This window comes from Tamandua tetradactyla, chromosome 5, assembly GCF_023851605.1.
Source record: "Tamandua tetradactyla isolate mTamTet1 chromosome 5, mTamTet1.pri, whole genome shotgun sequence".
Classification (NCBI taxonomy): domain Eukaryota; kingdom Metazoa; phylum Chordata; class Mammalia; order Pilosa; family Myrmecophagidae; genus Tamandua; species Tamandua tetradactyla.
In genome coordinates this window covers 1111257-1132203 of record NC_135331.1, presented here as the reverse complement: position 1 = coordinate 1132203, position 20947 = coordinate 1111257, and the positions used below count along the sequence as shown (strand labels likewise).

Sequence of the window (20947 nt, the reverse complement as noted above, 5' to 3'; positions counted from 1 at the left end):
GGCTGTGGTAGAGATGGAGCTTCTTCCTGACTGCCGAAACCCCAGTTCCCCCTCTAAGCTCTCCAGCGGACCAGAGGAGGAAGCTCCTCTCACTGCCGGAGGCAGTCTCCTCAGTTGCTTATAGATGCAGTCAGTTGTAGATGCACCAAGCTGCCTGGTGATTTAAAGCCACAAGGTATCCTCACAGGAGAGTCAGGCCAGAACATGCTTGAGCAGACAGCTGGACACTGTGACCAGCAGGTGCACACATGAGCCTGATGCACGTGTGGCAGTGCCAGGACGCACCTCGGAAGACCCACAGGCTCAGCTGTCACCTGCCCTCGAGTCCTGTACGAGCAGCCATATTTTCCCTGACAAGTACAATGAATCAATCAAGCCAACACCATAGGCTCTTTCTGCCTTTTGGTCTGGTGGCATAAAGTCCAAAAAGAGTGAAGTGGAAGACTCAGCTGCCAATCGATTGGAGTTATTGAATTATCACCTGATAAAGAATTCCCCTCTTTGACCTCAGTGACTGTAAACCCACAGAATCTAGAGCTGCTGGGATGGGAAACGAAAAGAAATTATGAGTGCTCTGTTAGGTAGAACAATTAGGTATGATGTTGGCAGGTGTTGCGGTTTTGGGAGAAACAGAGTCACTGTTGGCCATGCCAGACGGCTGCACCCCAGCCTCACAGCTGGTCCCAGGCTGAGTATTTTTATTCATTCATTTTGTTGTGGTGAAATATACATTCTGAAGAGTTTATAAAATACGTATGTATATTTTGAGGGATAGTAGGAGAATAAACAATCACATGGAAATATGGAGCACAGACTGGGCCTCTGCAGCTCCCTGTGCACCCTCCCTACCCCCAGAACAAGGTTTGTTACAGCTAAAATTTGTGATAATTCTTCTCTTGCACTTCTCTGTGGTTCTCCCAGCTCTGTTTGTGCCTGTTGTTGGGTTTTGCCTGGCTGTGTGCCTCCCGTAGAGGAAGGATGCTGGACACTGATGGCTTGCTGCCCGCGCTGCTGTGTCTCTGCCATGCGGCGTCTCACCGTAGGCAGCAGTTCATTCATTTTCACAGTGGTACAAAGACGCCACGGCATGTGTACTCGTTACACTGTCAGTGGAAACTCCCTGCTGCCTACCTCCTGGTGCACAAGTGCAAGAGTTTTCCTGTGATTTGTAACCTGTGGCGGACCTGCTCGGGCATAGGTATGCGTGCATTCAGCTTTACTGGATAATGAAATTAATTTCCAAAGTGCATGCACCCGTCCACACTCTTGCCAGCGGCTTGCCCACATCTTTGCCAGCATTTGCTACCACCAGATTACATAATTTTTGCTAACCTGGCCTATATTAAATGTCATTGTTACTTTTTTTTGGAATCCACATTTCCCATCATTAATGAAGTTTGCTATGTTTTCATATATTTATACACCATTTGTGAAATGCCCATTCATGAATTTTTCCATTTTTCTTAGGAATTTTTTTTCTTCTTGTTAAGCATTGTTTACAGTGAAATATAACACTTTAACAAGAAAGTAATACATTTCACAGTGCATTGTAATAGGTAGTTATTGAACAGATTTCAGAGTTTGGTATGGGTCATCGTTCTACAATTTTAGATTTTTCCTTCTGGCTCTCCTGTATCTTTTCCAGGACAGTGGCGATCAAAAGAAACATCAATTCAGCAGTCACAGTCATTGGTTAAATCCTACCTTCTGTGTTCTAACTCCTCCTTCTCCTTTGATCTTTCTCCCACTCTTTAGGGGTATTTGGGCTCTGCCCATTCTAACCTTCTCCTGTTAGAAGGGGCTATCAATAATATGGGATGGGGGTTGGAACTAGCTGATGTTCTGGAGAGGCTGGGCCTTCTGGGTTTCAGGACTTATCTGGTCCAGGGACACATCTGGAGGTTGTAGGTTTCTGGAAAATAATCTCAATGTGTGAAACTTTTGTACAATCTCAGATAGAGCCTGTGCTGGTTTGAAAGTATGCAGCCTAGAAAAGCTATGTTCTAATCCTGATTCAATATTCTAGGCTGGAAACTTTTTTTTTTAATTAATTAAAAAAAATTAACAAACAAACAAAACAATAAGATATCATTCCATTCTACATGTATAATCAGTAATTCTTAATATCATCACATAGTTGCATTTCATCATTTCTTAGAACATTTGCATTGATTTAGAAAAAGAAATAAAAAGACAACAGAAAAAGAAATAAAACAATAATAGAGAAAAAAAAAGTTATACCTACCATACCCCTTACCCCTCCCTTTCATTGACCACTAGCATTTCAAACTAAATTTATTTTAACATTTGTTCCCCCTATTATTTATTTTTATTCCATATGTTCTACTCCTCTATTGACAAGGTAGATAAAAGGAGCATCAGACACAAGGTTTTCACAATCACACAGTCACATTGCGAAAGCTATATTACACAATCATCTTCATGAAACATGGTTACTGGAGCACAACTCTACATTTTCAGGCAGTTCTCTCCATAGACTGGAAACTTTTGATCAGATTTGACACGCCCAACTTTGGGTGTGAACTTTGGTTACATGGAGATGTGACTCCACCCATTCCAGGTGGGTCTTGATTAGCATACTGGCCTCCTTTAAAAGAGGAAATATTTTGGAGAGTCAGAAACGAGAGACAGACTAAACTTATGAAGCATGTAATAACATGGATGGACCTAGAGAACATTATGCTGAGTGAGACTAGCCAAAAACTAAAGGACAAATACTGTAAGGTCCCACTGATGTGAACCGACATTCGAGAATAAACTTGGAATATGTCATTGGTAACAGAGTCCAGCAGGAGTTAGAAACAGGGTAAGATAATGGGTAATTGGAGCTGAAGGGATACAGACTGTGCAACAGGACTGGATACAAAAACTCAAAAATGGACAGCACAATACTACCTAATTGTAATTATGTTAAAACACTGAATGAAGCTGCATCTGAGCTATAGTTTTTTGTTTGTTTGTTTGTTTTTTATATATATTTTTTGTATTTTTTATTTTTATTTTTTTCTCTATATTATCATTTTATTTCTTTTTCTGTTGTCTTGCTATTTCTTTTTCTAAATCGATGCAAATATACTAAGAAATGATGATCATACATCCATGTGATGATATTAAGAATTACTGATTGCATATGTAGAATGGAATGATTTCTAAATGTTGTGTTAGTTAATTTTTTTTTAATTAATAAAAAAAATGAAAAAAAAAAAGAAACGAGAGAAATGACAGAAGCCTCAGATCTGACAGAAGCTTCAGAGCAGAGCTGACACGTGGACACGTGGAGAACAGAACCATGAATTGTTTGGAGATGCTTGGAGCCCAGCGAACGTCACCGTGAGACGCTAAGCAAGCCGGAAACTGGAGAGAGCCAAGGGAAGCCAAGAGAGGAAAGCCAGGCCTGGAGAAGCCAAGTGAGGAACCCCCACAGGGACAGAGGCTGAGAGCACCAGAGCCCAGGAGCAAGGGACCAGCAGATGCCGGCCACGGGGCTGCCCAGCGGACAGAGCTGTCCCTGACCCATCAGCCTTCCTTGAGTGAAGGTGACCTGTTGCTGGTGCCTTAATTTGGACACTCTCATTTCCTCAGAACTGTGAACATGTAATTGATTAAATTCCTTTTTTAAAAGCTGTTCCAGTTCTGGCATATTGCATTCCGGCAGCCGGCAAACTAACACCCTAGGTGTTCTTTAGGGTTAACGGGAATGGTTTTGGTTGGGGTTTGGCAAACTGTGATGATCAGCAATATCTAGCTGGTACTTGTGTAAGAGTGACCTCGCGACTATAACTGAACTCTCTCAGCCACTGGCACCTTATTTGTTATACTTCTTTTCCCCCATTTGGTCAGGATGGCATTGTTGATCCCCTGGTGCCAGCTCTGGATTCATCCCTGGGAGTCCTCTCCCACGGTGCCAGGGAGACTTTCACCCCTGGATGTCATGTCCCACGTAGGGGGGAGGGCAGTGATTTCACTTGCAGAGTTGGGCTTGGAGAGACTGAGGCCACGTCTGCGCGACAACAGAGGTCCTCCAGAAGTAACTCTTAGGTATGCTTATAGGTAGGCTAAGCTTCTCTGCTACCTGCATAAGCTTCACCAGAGCAAGGGCTTGGCCTACTGACTCAGAAGTCCCTAAGGTCTGAGACAGTATCATGGGGTTCCCCTGTGATCAAGTTTAATAGTTCCATATTTTTCTTCCATCCCTCAGGGGACTTTGCCAATACTTTTTAATTATCTGCCCAGCATACTCTGTGATGTGTCCCAGCATTACATTAATCCATACAGAATTACAGGCCTGTTCCCATTCTAACCTCCCTATTGAGGTTGTTTAAGTGATCTATCCAAACAGATTGAATTAGATTATGTGCCACAGAAAATTTAGGTTTTGGACAAAATTAACCTTTCTTCCTCTGGTCTCTCTACAGAGTAGGTGAAGTTCTAAAATACAGACATTGTCCTTACCCTGTGTTCTGATTCCCCTCAGTCTGCTCTGCCTTCATTTTGATGTACATGCCTGGATCCTGGCTTTTTGTTTTGCAAATGTCTTCTCACAGTTTGCGAGTGAATTGCTTTTCTTTCTCAATCTATTGTGTTTTAGTGAATAGGAATTTGTCATTTTAATGGCCTGAATTTATCCATCTTTTCATAGTCTGGGCTTTTAAAAATGTCTTATTTAGGCGACCCTTTCCTACCCCAACCTCGCCCTGGGTGCAGCCTCGCCTCCGAGGACCTGCCTGGGGCTCCCCTTGGCTGGTCTCTGCAGCCCCCAGGCCCGGTGGTGGCCACCACCTGCTCCTCCTGTCGGGGCTGTTTCGCGGGTGCTTCCTGGAGCCTGTCCCTTCGGACTCGGCCGCTGGCTACATGCCGCACCCCTGCTGGGATCGCGTGGTGGTGCGGGAGGACCGGGCAGGAGCGCCGCGGAGTCGGCTGTGCGTCCACAGGGCACTCGGGACCCTTAGGAGTGACCCGGCGACCCTGGACGGAGGACGTTCAGGGAGCGGCCGGGGCGGGCCGCGGGGGGCGGGGCCGCTGCATCCCAGAGTTCAAGGCAGAGACCCCCGCGGGGTGCTGGGCCCAGCGCCCGCCTTGCAGCGCAGGGGTCCCCGCGAGTGGGCGCCGCTCTGGGGGCGCTGTCGGTCACCCGGTCGTGCGCGTGCAGCGCGGGAGGGGCCGAGTGGAATGAGCCGCCCCTGGCCGTCTGTCCTCCCCGCAGCCCGGCTTGCAGGGCCCGCCGTCGGGAATCCCAGCCCCGGCGCCTTTGCTTCTCAGCGTCATCCGGAGAAAGCGGGACTCTTCCCCAGGGGTCCCTCCCGGCCGTGGAGCCCGAGCGCCCGGACGTGTTCTGGACACTCCACTGCGAGGGACGCGGTCGCCCTGACCGGCTGGGGACGCGGTGCCCGGGGGGGCCGCCGGGTCGGCGGGCGGGGCCGTGGGGACGCGAGACACCCTAGGGCAGGGCCACGGCCGCTCTCTCACCGCGCGTCGGAGTTGGTGCCGAGTGAGACAGGAGAGCTCCCCCAAGCGCTCTCCGTCGCCGGCAGAAGCTCCTGCGGAGCGAGGGCTGTAAGCGGCCAGCCTTGCGCTGCACCTTTCCTGGCCCGTCGCGTGGGCAGGCCGGCCGCTGTCTTGGGAGGGACGCTGCGCACACGCTGGTCCCCTTAGCAGGCATGGGTGCCAGCACGACTGCGGGGCGCTGGCGGACGCGCCACGGCGGTGCGGGGGGTGTGGACGGGGACAGCGTGGGCGCGGAGGGGCGTGGACGGCTGGCCTGGGACGGCCTCCCAGGAGGGCGGGCCCCGAGGCGAGGCAGGTCACGCGCAGGCCCCACCGGGTGCCGGGGCCGCAGACGCTGGTAGCGGCCCTGCCGCGGGGGAGGGCTGTTTCCGCAGTGGGGGTGAGAGCGCAGACGGCCCGAGGTGGGCACCGCTCCCGCGGCTTCCCCTGCACCAACAGGTGTGCGGAGCCCATGGCCGGCCTCAGGGGCCCCCGGCTGCTGCTGCTGCTCCTGCCCTCGGGGGCGCTGGCGTCCGTGGCTCTGAAGGGCGTCCTGCACCTGCACGCCAGGCCCAGATTCCACAAGGTGAGTCTCCAGGGGCGCCCAGGGCGCGGGGCCCAAGCCTCCCTCCAGGCGGCAGCGCCCCCAATTCAGTTCCGGGGGCCCGTGAGGTCGAGATGGCGTCTGTAAAGCTGCCCCTTCCCTCCTGCCCCCACGGGCGAGCCCGCAGCTCCCCACGCAGCGCCTCGCTTCCGTTAAACCGGGCAGAAGAGCGGCGAAAATGTCAAACAGTGCCACTCTCCTCGTTGTGTAATGGAAAGGAACTCGTCTTTCATAAAAATATGTTATCTGTGTTAATACGTAATGGATTTAATAGTTATTTTAAATACATGAATCCACAAATATTTACAGCTTTTCTCAGTGTCTAATGCATTAAGTCTGTGGATACAGCCACAGACACAGGGTCCTGGGGCTCTCACCAACGTGAGACTGCAGAGGGGCTGAGACGGGAAGGATTGCCGCCCCCCCCCCCCCCCCCGGCCTGTCACCTGCGGGCTGCCCTGGGACTTGGCTACCTCCCCCTCTCCTGCCTCTCGGGGCTCGGGGCCTTCCTCGCCTGTCAGCGGCTCACAGCGGACAGAGGTGGCCCCCGCCCGCCCTCCGGGCCGCTCCTTCCCTCTGGGCACTCGTGGTTGGAGCACTGGGAGCGGGGGCAGTCGTGGTGTGTCCAGGAGAGCCTCCCGCGGAGCGGGGCCGGGGTCTGGGCGGAGAGGCGGGGGGCGGGGCGCCGAGGGGTCCCAAACCCGGAGGCCGGCGGGCAGCGGGTGTTGGAGCTGCGCGTTGCAGGGCGTGGGCGAGGCCTGCGAGGAGCACTCCGAGTGCCAGAGCGACTGCTGCGTCACCACCAGCCTGAACCCGCAGAAGTTCTGCAGCCCCCAGACCGTCTTTCTTCAGTGTCTGTCCTGGCGGAAGGTGCGGGGCGGGGCGGGGCGGGGCGGGGTGGGTGGGAGGCGAGCTTGCGGGCAGGGCGGGACGGGCGGCGGGCACTTGTCCCTCTCTCTAGCCCAACGGGTACAGCTGCCTGGACCACTCCGAGTGCCAGAGCGGCTGCTGCGTCCGGCACCACTACAGTCCTCAGTGGTTCTGCACGCCCAAGACCATTTTCTTCCAGTGCGTGCCCTGGCGCAAGGTGGGCCGCGCTGCGTGGCTGCGCGGCGGGGTGTCGGGGAGGGTGGGGGGCAGGAGTGGGCAAGAAGGGGGTGGAGAGGGTGTAGGAGGGGTCAGGAGGGGGGTCGGGGGGTCAGGAGGGCCGAGCCTCACGGCCGCGCCCCCCAGCCGGACGGAGACTTCTGCAACAATCACGGCGAGTGCAGGAGCAAGTGCTGCCTCCGGCGCACGGAAGCCAGCAGCTCGCGCTGCACCCCCAGGAGCGGGATCCTCGCCCAGTGCCTGCCCCTGGTGAGCCCTGGCGGGGCCCGGCTCCTCAAACCCCCCTGACCCGCCCTCCCGCCGGCCTTCCCCACTTGGCGTTCGCTGCGATCACGCAGCCAGGCAGTGCGGAGGCACGGTGGGGCCCCGCCTGCCATCTGCAGACCCCCACGTGGCAGGGAGAAAAGGGGAGAGGAAGCTCGGGTGTCCCCTTCGGACGGGCCGCACCTGGATGGCAGCGCGGAAGCCGTGTCATAAGGTGCGGCCACACGGCTCAGGCGAGGATCCGCCTCCGGGGCCGGCCTTGGGAGACGCCGGGCCTTGGCCCACGCCCCACCGCCCACCAGGCCTCCCGGGGCAGTGCGCGCCGGGAAAGCGTTGCGGGGGCTGCGCGGGCCTGGGTGGGCGCTGCCCTGTGTGCGGCTCCGACCAGCCACGAAGGCTCCTCTCCTGCGGTGCTGTTCCTTCTAGCTCCAGGATCCCTCCCCATCTCAGCAGGGCGGGCGGAGCAGAACCGGGGCCCCGCCCGCGTTACCGAGGGTCCCCGCCGCCCGCAGCTGCCCTGACCGTCGCGTTCCCTCCAGTGAGCCGAGGCCGCCGCCCGCGGACTCGCTGCGGCCGCCACGACAACCTGGCTTTGGGCACAACTGCAGCTCTCTCGGGAGAGACAGCGTGGACACAGCGTGGGGACAGCGTGGACACACGTGGGCACAGTGTGGGCACAGCGTGGGGAGTGGCCGGCGCTGGGACAGGCCTCAATAAACGCTGATTGAACAGGGGCGCGCGCTTTCCCGCTGCTATTTTTGTCAGATACTGAAGACCTACACATCCGCGGGAAATGTGGAGATAAAGAAGTAGGCCTACCTACAGACGCCTACCGGTCAGGCCTAGCAGGCGAGGTCCCCGCCCGAGAAGCGGAGTTGAAGGAATGGCCAGTTACCCAAACGCGGTCAGCCGCTGTGCCTTGGACTCGCGGCTCCACTGCCCCCCTGTAGGGCCGCTCCGCAGCTCCAAGGGGCTTCTGTCATCACAGGTGGGTCGTTCCCAGCCGAAAAGGCCCCGGAGCATCGGAGTATCGCTGAGCCCACTGGCAGGCGCCCCTCAGCGCCCCCTTAGCATCCCCTTAGCGCCCCCTGAGCACCCCCTTAGCGCCCTCTTAGCGCCGCGCCCCACCCCACCCCCGCGTTCCTTGCAGCGCTGCTCCTGCCAGCTCTTCCCACAGCACCCAAGCAATTTGTTAATACCAACTAGCATTTACTGGAAGTGTATTAAATTCTAAGCACTGCAGTTCGCATGACAGGCTTTTAGAAATACTTTTTATTGTGGTAACATATATATGACCTAACATTTCCCCCTTTAACCATTTTCAAGTATATAATTCAGTGTTCCACAATTTTGTGCTCCCATCAGTGTACTTTCACAGTGTGGTGCTACCATCACCCCCACCACTACTACAACTTTTCCATTCCCCCAAAGAGAAATGGGGTGCCAGTCAAGCCTCAACTCCCCTCCCCCACCCTGTAACCTGTATTCTAGTTTCTGACTGTCAGTGTGCTTATTCTAATTATCTTTGTCCTTGCCTGTCTGGCTTATTTCCCTTCATATGATGTCGTCAGGGTCCATCCATGTGGTCGTGCACAACACGACTGCACTCACAGCCGAGGGATTCTGCATCGTATGTCCACGCCATGCTTTCTTTATGCGATCCGCTGTTGAGGGACACGTGGGCGGCATCCATCCTTGGGCAGCTGTGGGTGGTGACACTGTGAACACCAGTGTGGCAGCATCTTTCTGAGTCCCTGCTTTCAGTTCTTTTAGGTGTATCCCTGGTAGAAGGATTGCCAGGCCAAGTGGTAATCCTACACGAACTGTCCAGGGACCTGCCAGATCGTCCTCCACAGCGGCCGCACCATTTTACAGTCCCACCCGCATTGCATGCGTCCCTATTTCTCTGCATCCTCTCCAGCACTGCTTTCTGGGTTTTCTTTTGTTTTTGTTTGTTTACATGGGCAGGCACCAGGAATCAAACCCGGGTCTCCGGCATGGCAGGCGAGAACTCTGCCTGCTGAGCCACTGTGGCCTGCCCTGTTTGTTTTTAATAGGAGCCATTCTAGTGGGTGTGAAATGGTATCTCATGGTGGTTTTGATTTACATTTCTCAGATGGCTAGTGATGTTGAGCAGTCTCTCATGTGCTTTTCACTTTCCCCAATTAATGTACCTGCCATCTTTATCTAAAATCAGTTGGCCATATTCACATGGGTTCATTTCTGAACTCTCATTTCTGTCGCATTGGTCACATGCCTGTCTTTATGCCAGCTCCTCACTGTTTAGATTATTGTGACTTTGTAGCACATTTTGAAATTGGGAAGTATGAGATGAGACCTCCAACTTTGTTCATCGGCAATACCGATTTGGCTACTTGGGGTCCCTTGCTGTTGGATATGAATTTGAAGATGGGTTTTGCCATTTCTGGAAGAAAGGCCACTGGAGTTTTGGTAGCTAGTGTGTTGAATCTGAGGTCACTTTGGGTAGTACTGACATCCTAACAATATTATTTTTCTACCCATGAATACAGGATGTCCTGCCATTTATTGAGGTCTTCTTTAATTTCTTTCAGCAATGCTTCATAGTTTTCAATGTATGAGTCCTTCACCTCCTAGGCTGAATTTATTCCTAGGCATTTCGTTCTTTTTGGAGCTATTGCGAATGGAATTTTAAAGAAAACGTCCATTTCACAATATTCTTCTCTGCTCTACAGCAACACAGCTGATAACCTCGTAGCCTGGAAACTTTGCTGAATTCAGTTATTAATTCTGGTAGTTTTCTTGAGGATTCTTTGGGATTTTCTATACAATGATACTATTTTATGGTACGCATTAATGGGCAATACACCTTATTTTTCATTTAAATTCTTGTCTTTGTAATACATTGTGAATTCATTTTATTTGAGTTTGTTTAATATTTTATATATTATGATTCATTTTCTATTTTAATGAATTTATTTTAGGTCCTAACCTCCTGTACTTGGATGGAAGGCGTTTACTCGCTTGCAGTGCAAACAAATGCGCTGATAGCTCCTGTGTGGTGCTTGCTGCAGGGTCAACTTTACAGTTCATTTTTCCCAGAACATCAAAAAGTAAATGGTAGAACAAGCTGTTACAGTTGAATGAAAATGCAAGTTCCTTTGCCAGTGTATCACAGCAATCTAATAATATCTAACCTATTCTCAAAGACACATTTCCTACTCTTTTGATGAATTAATCCCACACTCCAAAGACAAGCTGTCATCAGCATCAGCCTCTATTTTGACTTTTTAAAGAAAGGTACTTGCAGATCAGTCATTCACAAAGCCACAGCAGTACAGCCTGCTAAATTTGGAAAATCACCCCCTCTGTCTAATAGCATTCCTAGCCATGGAGGCTTAATAAAATTATTAATTTGTTAGGATAAATACATTTTCTATCCTGTAAAAAAAAATCAAACTATGCAGAACCTCCAGTTAAGTACAAACCTAAAATGAGGTTAATATTAAAATAGACATTTTTAAGAGAAGGAAATACCTACCTAAGAAAAGAACAATAACTCGCAGGTGCTTTGTGCCCCTCACACACCAAAGCAAGCTCATTCAGAGTACCGAGTGGGGATGGTGTGTCTTACTTGTGGTTAAATAGGCCTCTTTGAACTCCCCCACCAGACTCACTGTGTTCACTGCGGAGGATTTGAAAGCATGTGGTGTCTCTGTTTAATGTCTTTCAATTGCTGGAGGAAATTGTCTTCACCCCAACCTTCTGCTCTGACATTTGAGTTGTCCTGTTTTCCCAGCAAGCTTCTTTACTTTTTCCCCCACAGCTAAACAGGGTTTGACTTCTGTTCTTTTGTGGCTTTCAACAGGATATGAAATTCTTGGTTGGCAGTGTTTTGCTTTCAGCACTTTAAACGTGCTTTCCCATTATCACCTTGCCTCCCTGTCTCCTGCGAGAAGCTGGCTCTTAATGTTTGGAGGCTCCCTTGTCTGTGACGTGTCGCCTCTCCCTTGTGGCTTCCAGGATTTGCCGTTCATCTCTGGCATCGACAGCTTGATTACAGCGTGGCTCTGCCGGGGGTTATCCTGTTTGGAGTTTGTTGCGAATCATGAATGTGTATCTTCATGTCTTGCTAACTTTAGGAAGTTTTCAGCCATTATTTCTTTGAGGATTCTCTCAGCCCCTTTCTCTCTTCTCCTCTGGGGCTCCCACAGTACACTTGATGGTGTCCCACAGGCTCGTCAGGCTCTCTTCCCCTTTTCTCCGTTCTTCTTTGTGCTCCTCAGACTGGATGATTTCAGTTGTCTTATCTTCAAGTTCTTCGATTCTTTCTTCTGCCGGCAACACACTGCTGTGGATTCTCTCCAGAGAATTTTTAATTTCAGTTTCTGTGGCCTTCAGCTGTGTTTGATTCCTTTCCATAATTTCCCTGTCTCCATTGATACTCTCTTTGTGTTCATCTATCATTTTCCTGATGTCCTTCAACTCTTTGACCATGTTTAGGACCATTTTTCAAAGTCTTTGTCTGGGCCGCCTCATCAGCGGATTCTAATGCTTTAATCTCATCCTATGCCATCGCTTCCCATTTCTTTGGCATGTTTTGTAATCTGTTGTTGAAACCTGTACATTTTTACATTTTAAGGTGTTATCACTTGGCTTTAGACTCTGAGGCGTCTGTTCCTCAGGCATGGATCCAGCTAATGTTACGACACAGCTTTCCTTGAGTGTCAGGTGCTTACAAAAACCAATAAATAGAAATAAATAAGGAAGAAAGAACACACCTTCCCCAATGTACAGATTGACCTGTGCACGTGCTCTCCTTCAGGGATTATCCACACAGGGAGTTTAGAGAATGGCCCCTGGTCCTTCCTGCCGGTGCCTCTGGTCTTGTGCATGCAGTGTGGCCCTAGAAACTGCCCTGTTGGCTCAGGTATTCGTGTTCCTTTGCCCCCTAGGAAACCGCTCGCGTGGTGCAGGCACAGCATGTATGTCCTACAGCAGCAGTCCCCTGCCCCAGCAGCCTGCCTGCTGTCCCACGTGCTGAGGAGGCCTTGGCCAGCCACCGTGACCGGCAGGGCCACTTCCGGTCAGTGAAGTTCTCCGGCCACCACGGGACAGTCTGGGCCAGACCTGCAGGTTCCCAGGTTGCACAATGTTACTCGGCTCCCTCTGAGCGGGCACCACCGGGGGTTACTCAGAAGGAAGAGCCGGGGGCCCAGCTCTTTGGGAATCATGGCTAAAGAGGATAAAAGCTTGTTCTCTAGCATGCTTCTTAGAACAGGGAATACGTATAAAGTGCATTTTAAAAGTGAAACACTCAAGCGGAAAGAACAGGCCTGTACGTGCATGTACAGCAGCAAGCCTGGAGGAGGACGCGGCCGGCTGCCGCCTGGACCGGGCTGGGCAGACGGGTGGGCCCAGAGCGCAGGCCTGCCCAGGCTGTGGCTGTTTTCGGTCAGGTGCCGTGGGCATTTCTCGCGATGCAGCGGCCTCCACGCTGGGCCTGTGCTCAGGAGGGGGTGGTCGCCAAGGACCCCGGTCCAGGCAGCTGCTTCCTGCGAAGACGTGACCCAAGAGAGAAAGGGGGCGCCGGGGCTTCTCGGACTCGGCCTGGTCTTTGCCTCCTGCCTGGTGTGGGGGCCTCCGGCAGAGTGGGCGGGATCTCCAGCAGGGTGGGCGGGGCCTCCTGAGGGGGGCGGGGTCTCCTGCCTGGTGGGGGGCCTCCTGCAGCCTCAGGTCTGCTGTGCCCGCTGCCCAGCCTCAAGGGAAGTGCAGAGCTCAGGGAAGGGGTGGGAAGGGGGGCGGTGGGGGCAGGGGCCACCCACCCCCACGCTGCAGAAAGACAAAAAATGTCTTTTGCCCATTTCAAAAAATTGGGTTGTTGTCTTTGTGTTGCTAACTTGTAGGTTTTCTTTATATATTCTGAATATCAAACCCTTATCAGATACGTGGTTTCCAAATATTTTCTCCCATTGAGTCAGCTGCCTTTTCACCCTTTTGACAAAGTTCTTTGAAGCAGAGAAGGATTCAGCTCTGAGGAGATCCCATTTATCTATTTTTAATCTCATTGCTTGTTCTTTGGGTGTAAAGTCTAAGAAACTACAACCTATTCTAAATCTTGAAGATATTTCGTACATTTTCTTCGAGGAGTCTTATGATATTGGCTCTTTTAAAAACATATTTTCATTGAAGAAAACAAGCAATACACTTAGAACCACCAAAAATGGACATCTTAGTTAGCTTAATTATAGGCATATTTAAATAAAGTATCCATATAATCATTATAAAACCTGTGTTTGTGCAGTAACTTTCATAAGCCTATTTATAGTTAAGGCAACAAGGAAAAATCTACAAATTCAGATAGCAAAGTTCTTAAATTGTAAATACTAAACACTAACTTAAATACCATTGAGTCAGCAATCAAAACTGTGAATGTTCTCAAAATATCAAGTAGAAAGTTCTTACAAATATCTGCATTGCTATAGTAATGACTTATGTTACTAAGCATTTTCCTGATTTCAGGAAAATACGAAGATACAAATACTTTTATAATTAACATATGAAAATCTTAACCACCTAAAATGGATATCTTAGTTTATCCATAAGCATATTTAAATAAATATTTAAGTAATCATTATAAAGCCTGTTTGTACAATATGTTCCATAAACCAATTTACAACTAAACCAAGGAAAGAAAAAAATCTATAGATATAGATATCAGTTTCTTAGATTCTAAATATTAAACCATCTCTTAAATACCATTTGATTAACTATCAAAACTGTGTGCATTCTCAAAATATCAAGTAAAAAGTTATTACACATTTCAACTTTGCTATAGTAGTCACCCATGTTACTAAACATTTTCAGATTTCGATTTCAGAAATTTATTTTATCTAATATTACTATATTACTATAGCTGCCTATAGTTTTTTAAACCATCATTTTGTTATAAAATATAACATATATATACAAAGAAAAAAGCAATAATTTTCAAAACACATTTTGATAAGCAGCTATAGAACAGCTCCCAGAGTTTGATATGGGCTATCATGCCTTCATCTTAATTTTTCCTTCTAGCTGCTCCAAAGCACTGGCGACTCTGTCAGAGTTGTAATAACAGGATCACATGGTATCTGTCCTTTTGTGTCTGACTCATTTCACTCAGCATTATGTCCTCAGATTTCATCCACACTGTCATATGTTTTGGAACATCATTTTGTCTAAATGCTGTTTAATAGCCATCATATGTATATACCACGTTTTGTTTATCCACTTGTCTAACCACGGGCACCTGGATTGTTTCCATCTTTTGGCCATTGTGAACAGTGCCTCTATGAACATTGGTGAGCAAATGTCTGTTCGTGTCACTACTCTCAACTCTTCTGAGTATATACCGAGTATAGGTATTGCCAGGTCATAGGGCAAATCAATATTTAGTTTTCTGACGAATCGCCAAACTGACGTCCATAGCGGCTGCCCCATTACACATTCCCAGCATCAATGAATAAGTGTTCCTATTTCTCCGCATCCTCTCCAGCAGCTCTTTTTTTTTTTTTTTTGCATGGGCAGGCACCCGGAATCGAACCCGGGTCTCCAGCAGAGCAGGTGAGAACTCTACCTGCTGAGCCACTGTGGCCCACCCTCAGACAGCGCTTGATCTCGATGAGTTCCCATTTGTCTATTTTTAGCTCGGCAGCTTGTGCTTTAAGTATAAGATTAAGAAGCTACTTCCTATTACTAGATCTTGAAGATGTTTCCCTGCATTTTCTGCTTGCGGTTTTGTGGTAATGGCTCTTACCTTTAGGTTTTTAATCCATTTTGAATTAATTTTTGTATGGGGCTTAAAGTAGGCATCCTCTTTCATACTTTTGGCTATTGAGATCCAGTTCTCCCCTGCCTATTTACTGAAAAGACTATTCTGTCCCAGTTCAGTGGATTTGGGGGTCTTATCAAAGATCAAATGTGCATAAATTCGATGGTCAACCTTTGCACTTTTGATCCTATTTCATTGGTCAGTCCTTCTATCTTTGTGCCAGTACTATGCTATTTTGACCACTCTGGCTTTATAGTAAGCTTTAAAGTTAGGAAGTGTTACCCCTCCCAGTTTGCCCTTCTTTTTCAGGATATCCTTAGCTATTCGGGGTCTCTTTCCCTTCCATATAAGTTGAAAACCAGGTTTTCCAAGTCTCCAAAGTAAATTGTTGGGATTTTGATTGGTATTGCATTGAATGTGTAGATCGTTTTGGTAGAATTGACACCCTAAGGACATTCAACCTTCCTGTCCATGAGCATGGACCCACATTTACACAGGGGGAGGGGTCCAGGGAGGGCCTGGATGCGGAAGCCAAGTGTGTAGGGGGTGGAGCACAGGTCACGGAGTTTGTGGCACGTGTGTCCAGGTGGGTGATGTCTGGTGGGCGGCCTGGTGAACGCAGGTGTGGGGGGCGGGGCCCTGGAGTAGGAGGGCCTGGGGGAGGACCCCACATCTGGCGTGCAGTGCGGGTGCTTGCCCAGAGCCGAAGGGGCGTGGTGTGCGTGGGCGCATGCGCATGCAGAGCTGGAGATGCGGGGAGGGGGGCTGCTGAGGGACTGTAGGGACTGGGTGCGTGTGCGGCCCAGGCGTGGAGGTGAGTGGCTGAGCCCAGGTGTGGAGGTGAGCGCCCGCGGCCCAGGTGTGGAGGTGAGCGCCTGAGCCCAGGTGTGGAAGTCAGCGTCCCCGGCCCAGGTGTGGAGGTGAGCGCCCGCATTGGGCAGGGAGGGACTGGGTGGGCACGCGGGTCTCAGGAGGGGCGAGCGAGGCTGTGGTTGCTCAGGAGAGTGCTGGGGCTGGGACAGGTGTGTGCGCATGCGCGGGTTGGGGGTGGGGGCGGGTGATGGGGTTCAGGTGCGTGGGATGGGGGCACGGGGGAGGGGAGCGCATCCTGGGGTGCGGCGTGGCTTCCTTCCTAGTGGCGTCTCCGCCCCTGAGGCCCCGGGCCTCGCCTTGGGCTTCGCACCCGGGACTGCCTCGGTCCCTCCGCCCTGCACCCGGGACCGCCTGTGTGGGGCGGAGATCCTCCAGGCCACGCGCACGTTGGGGTCGCCGGGCCCTTCCCTCTGCCCCGCAGCCGGTGAACCGGCCTGTCCCACCCCGCCCCACCCGGTCCGCTTCTCGGAGCTCTTGTTGTTTTTTGTTTTTTTTTTTTATACAATTATTTTATTTTACATTTGTTTACTTCACTTTGGACCTAACATGTCCTTAGGTTTCACCCATTCATCAAACTGCTCTGCTGTGAGATAGCCAAGTTCAATAGCAGTTTCCTTTAATGTTGATCCATTTTTGTGTGCTGTCTTAGCAATCTTTGCTGCCTTGTCATATCCTATATGAGGATTAAGAGCTGTCACCAACATTAGAGACTCATTCATTAGCTTGTTGATCCTTTCTGTGTTGGCCTGGATTCCTACCACACAATTTTCTGTGAAAGAAACGGATGCATCCCCCAGCAGTCTTGCTGAGTGTAACACATTTTTAATCATCATTGGCTTGAAAACATTCAACTCAAAATGTCCATTGCTGCCTCCAACAGTAACAGCGACGTGATTCCCCATCACCTGTGCTGCAACCATAGTCATCGCTTCACACTGGGTAGGATTCACCTTTCCTGGCATGATACTGCTTCCTGGTTCATTTTCAGGCAAGATCAGTTCTCCCAAACCTGAGTGAGGACCAGAACCCAGAAAACGTGTATCATTTGCTATCTTCATAAGACTACAAGCTGCAGTGTTCATGGCTCCACTTAGTTCAACCAAAGCATCATGAGCAGCCAGAGCTTCAAATTTATTTGGAGCCGTGACAAAAGGCAAGCCTGTGAGTGCAGCTACTTTTGCAGCAACCTTTTCCGCAAAGCCTGTTCTAGTATTTAAACCAGTACCAACAGCAGTGCCTCCAGCTGCAAGCTCATAGATTCTTGGCATGGCAGCTTTTATTCTCACTATTGCATATTTCACTTGTTGAACGTAACCACTGAATTCCTGTCCAAGAGTAAGTGGAGCAGCATCTTGTGTATGAGTACGCCCAATTTTGATGACCTGGGCAGACTCCTTGGATTTTGCATCAAGAGCATCATGTAGCTTCTGTAGTCCTGGTAATAGTACTTCATGAACTTCCATTGCAGCAGCAATGTGCATTGCTGTGGGAAAAGTATCATTTGAGCTCTGGCTTTTATTAACATGATCATTGAGATGCACAGGTTTCTTGCTGCGCAGCTCACCACCCAACATTTCAATTGCTCTATTGCTAATCACTTCATTTACATTCATACTTGTCTGTGTTCCTGATCCAGTCTGCCATACCACAAGGGAAAAATGATCATTTAGTTTGCCTTCAGCTACCTCATCTGCTGCCTTCATTACTGCACTAGCAATTTTTGGATCAAGACCATAATCCTGGTTTACTTCAGCAGCTGCTCGCTTCAAGATGCCAAAAGCTTTAATAACTGGAATTGGCATGCATTCTGCTGTACCTCCAATCTTAAAGTTCATTGTAGATCTTACAGTTTGGGCGCCATGATACTTATCATTTGGGACCTTTAGTTCACCAAAGGTATCATATTCTATCCGAAAGGAATTCTGGCTTGCCATTCGAGCTGCCTTCCCGAGCCCGAATGGGAAAACGGCGGCACCACGGAGGCCGGGAGCTGAAGCAAAGGCTGGCGCCGGGACCCAGAAACCCCAGCGCGCGGTGAGCCGCTGTGCGCGATACATGGTGCTAGCTGAGCGCGGGCAGAATATCTGGGCGATTGGAGCTCTTGTTTTTTAACATAGGCATTTAGAGCAATAAATTTCCCTCTCATCACTACCTCTGCCACATCCCATAAGTTTTGATATGTTATATTCTCATCATCATTCGTCTCCACTTACCGATTTCTCTAGCAGGTTCTTCCTTGACCCACTGATTATTTAACACTGTGTTGTTTAATCGCCATATATTTTTGAAAATGCTGATTCTTTGGTGAATATTAATTTCCTGCTTTATTCAGTTGTGAACAGAGAAAGTGCTTTGGATAACCTCAACCTTATTAAATTGTAAAGACTCAGTTTGTGTCCCACCATATGAACTACCCTGGAGAATGTTCCTTGTGCGCTGGAGAAAAACGTGTATCCTGGTGTTTTGGGGTGCATGACCTGTATGTGTCTGTGAGGTCTGATTCGTTTCCCAGCATTTAGCTTCTCTGTCTCCTGCTGACCCTCTGTCTGGTTGTTTCCCCCAGGGTGGAGAGAGGTGTGCTGACGTCTCCCACTGTTGCTGTTGAAGTGTCTGCAGCTCCTTTCCATTTTGCCAGTGTCCGCTTCATGGACTCGGAGTGCCGTGATGGGGAGGCACACGTTTACGATAGCTGCTTCCTCCTGGTGAACTGTCCCTTCTGTTACCATGTGCCATCCTTCTTGGACTCTTATGCCCTCTTTACATTTAAAGTCTATTTTGTCTGGTATTACTGTAGCTGCTCCTGGTTTCTTGCATAGAAGATCTTTTTCCATCCTTTCACTTTGCATGTAATTGTGTCCTTGAGTCTAAGATGTGTCTCTTGTAAACAGCATAAGATGGATTATTTTCTAATCCATTCTGCCAGTCTGTATCTTTTAATTGTGAGTTTACTCTGTTAATGTTCAAAGTAATTACTGTAAAAGCAGTTCTTGACTCTACCATCTTATCCTTTAGTTTTTTTGTCAGATATATATATATTCTTTTCCTTCTCTCTCTTTTTATCATTTTAATTACCGTTACTCATACTCTTCAATTCTGTGCCCTCCAGCAGACCTCCCTCTTCTGCCTTTTTTTCAGTCAATAGGACTTCATTTAGTATTTCTTGTAGGGCAGGTCTCTCTTCATTACTAGTTCTCTGCCTTTGTTTTTGTTTGAAGATTTTAATCTCTCCCTCATTTTTGGGGGGGCGTAATAATTTTATTCACATAATAGATTTTCTTTAATTATTTTAATATAAAAGGCAGCAGTGTTCCATATTTTACATGGTATTTTGAAAAAAATTTTAAAACCTTCTAATAATAAGTGAAAATAACAAATTGCTGAAGGGTAGCAGTGACTACAGAGTTAATAATACCAAATCAATACCGATGGCTTTTGCTTTAACAATAATATTTGGAGAGTGGGTAGAGAAAATATGAAGTAAAATATGGAAATTTGAAACTACATTTTATCCAGCCCTTTGCCCTTTTGCTAGAAAATGTGAAATCTACAAGATGTATTCGATATGGTTGAAATATCCAGCTAAAATCATACTTCAAAAATGTTAAACAGCTCTTCACTAATTATCTTTTGTTCATTTATAAAATTACAATAAGCAATGACCCAATGAGTCTTTCTCAGTAAAAGATTTAAGTAAAGAAAAGAACTTTATCATAGGATTAATAATGGTGACTAGAACAAGGCGAGCATAATCAAGAAGATATATAATTATTCAACACGTTTTCTTTTGGTTGAAACAATACTGCTCAGTAAGTCAATAACATTGTGAAGAAAGGAGGTATAATTGGAGCCCTGTTGTCATTTTCTCACACAACAGTCATATTTCTATCAACCCATCAAATAAAAGCACCGGATCCATGTTAAATCGTAATGTACATCTTAGTGATAATATATTAACCGAACCATTATGAGTACACCTTTTTCCTTCAAAGCATATAATTAAGAAAACTTCATAAGTGTGCACTTTAGAAAGTTATCACTGGTATGTACAGCAGCAACAAGACAGGCACCTGCATTGTAATTAAAAAATAAATAAATAAAGGTGCAAACAAAAGAGAAGGCAAGCAGCACCTGCAGACTTTGACATTTGTGAGTAAGTGATTTAGCTGGTGGTTTTACGAAAAGACACAGAGGAACTGATGTTTTACTTCATTTTTTAGTTCTGGTAGAGATGAGAGCTTGTCTGGGCTTATAGTCCTGACCTGCCTGACGGAGAGTAACACACTGGTCCTTTGAACGTCCTGCACGTTGGAAAGCCAGCCTCATTCTGGAACACCCGCTTAATTAGATTCTGAACTTCCTTGAGTTTTGGATGGTCTCTGCTGGCCACCAGTTGTAGCAGAGCCGCCTCTCTCATGAGGACCGTGCTCCAGTCCGAGGGAGACGCTCAGAGCAGACCGCTGTCCATCACGCTTCTCTGGGAAGCCTGTTGGCCGGGCTGTGAACCTCCGTGCCTCAGCCTACCAGCCCCAGGGCAGTTTGCTGATGCACACGTGAGCTTCTACTCGGAATAATGCAACGCTCCTGACTCCAGAAGTCTCAGCTAATGCTGCTTCTACTTCTACCGTTGAAAACCTGGTCTTTGGAAGTACCAGCTTTACACCAGTTAAATCAATTTCTTGAGCAGTGCTTCCCAGACCTTTAGGGTACTGCTCTGTTACAATAACTGGGATTCCTAAAATCCGGGCTCCTTGTAACTTTCTTGCATGTCACAGCAGAAAAGCACAGTGCTGGAAGGCGTAAGG

General features: G+C 48.7%; 1 protein-coding gene and 1 pseudogene across 1 annotated transcript; one reads left to right on the top strand and one right to left on the bottom strand.

Moving 5' to 3' along the window:
* Positions 1-7070: 7070 nt before the first annotated feature.
* LRCOL1 (leucine rich colipase like 1) lies at positions 7071-7520 on the top strand (the record flags this gene model as incomplete). The annotated part of the gene is made up of 2 exons (XM_077159233.1): positions 7071-7196; positions 7343-7520. Coding segments are annotated over 2 exons (288 nt in total), but the record flags the coding sequence as incomplete, so codon positions are not given.
* Positions 7521-16647: 9127 nt separating this feature from the next.
* LOC143682209 (fumarate hydratase, mitochondrial pseudogene) lies at positions 16648-18243 on the bottom strand (annotated as a pseudogene).
* Positions 18244-20947: the final 2704 nt, after the last annotated feature.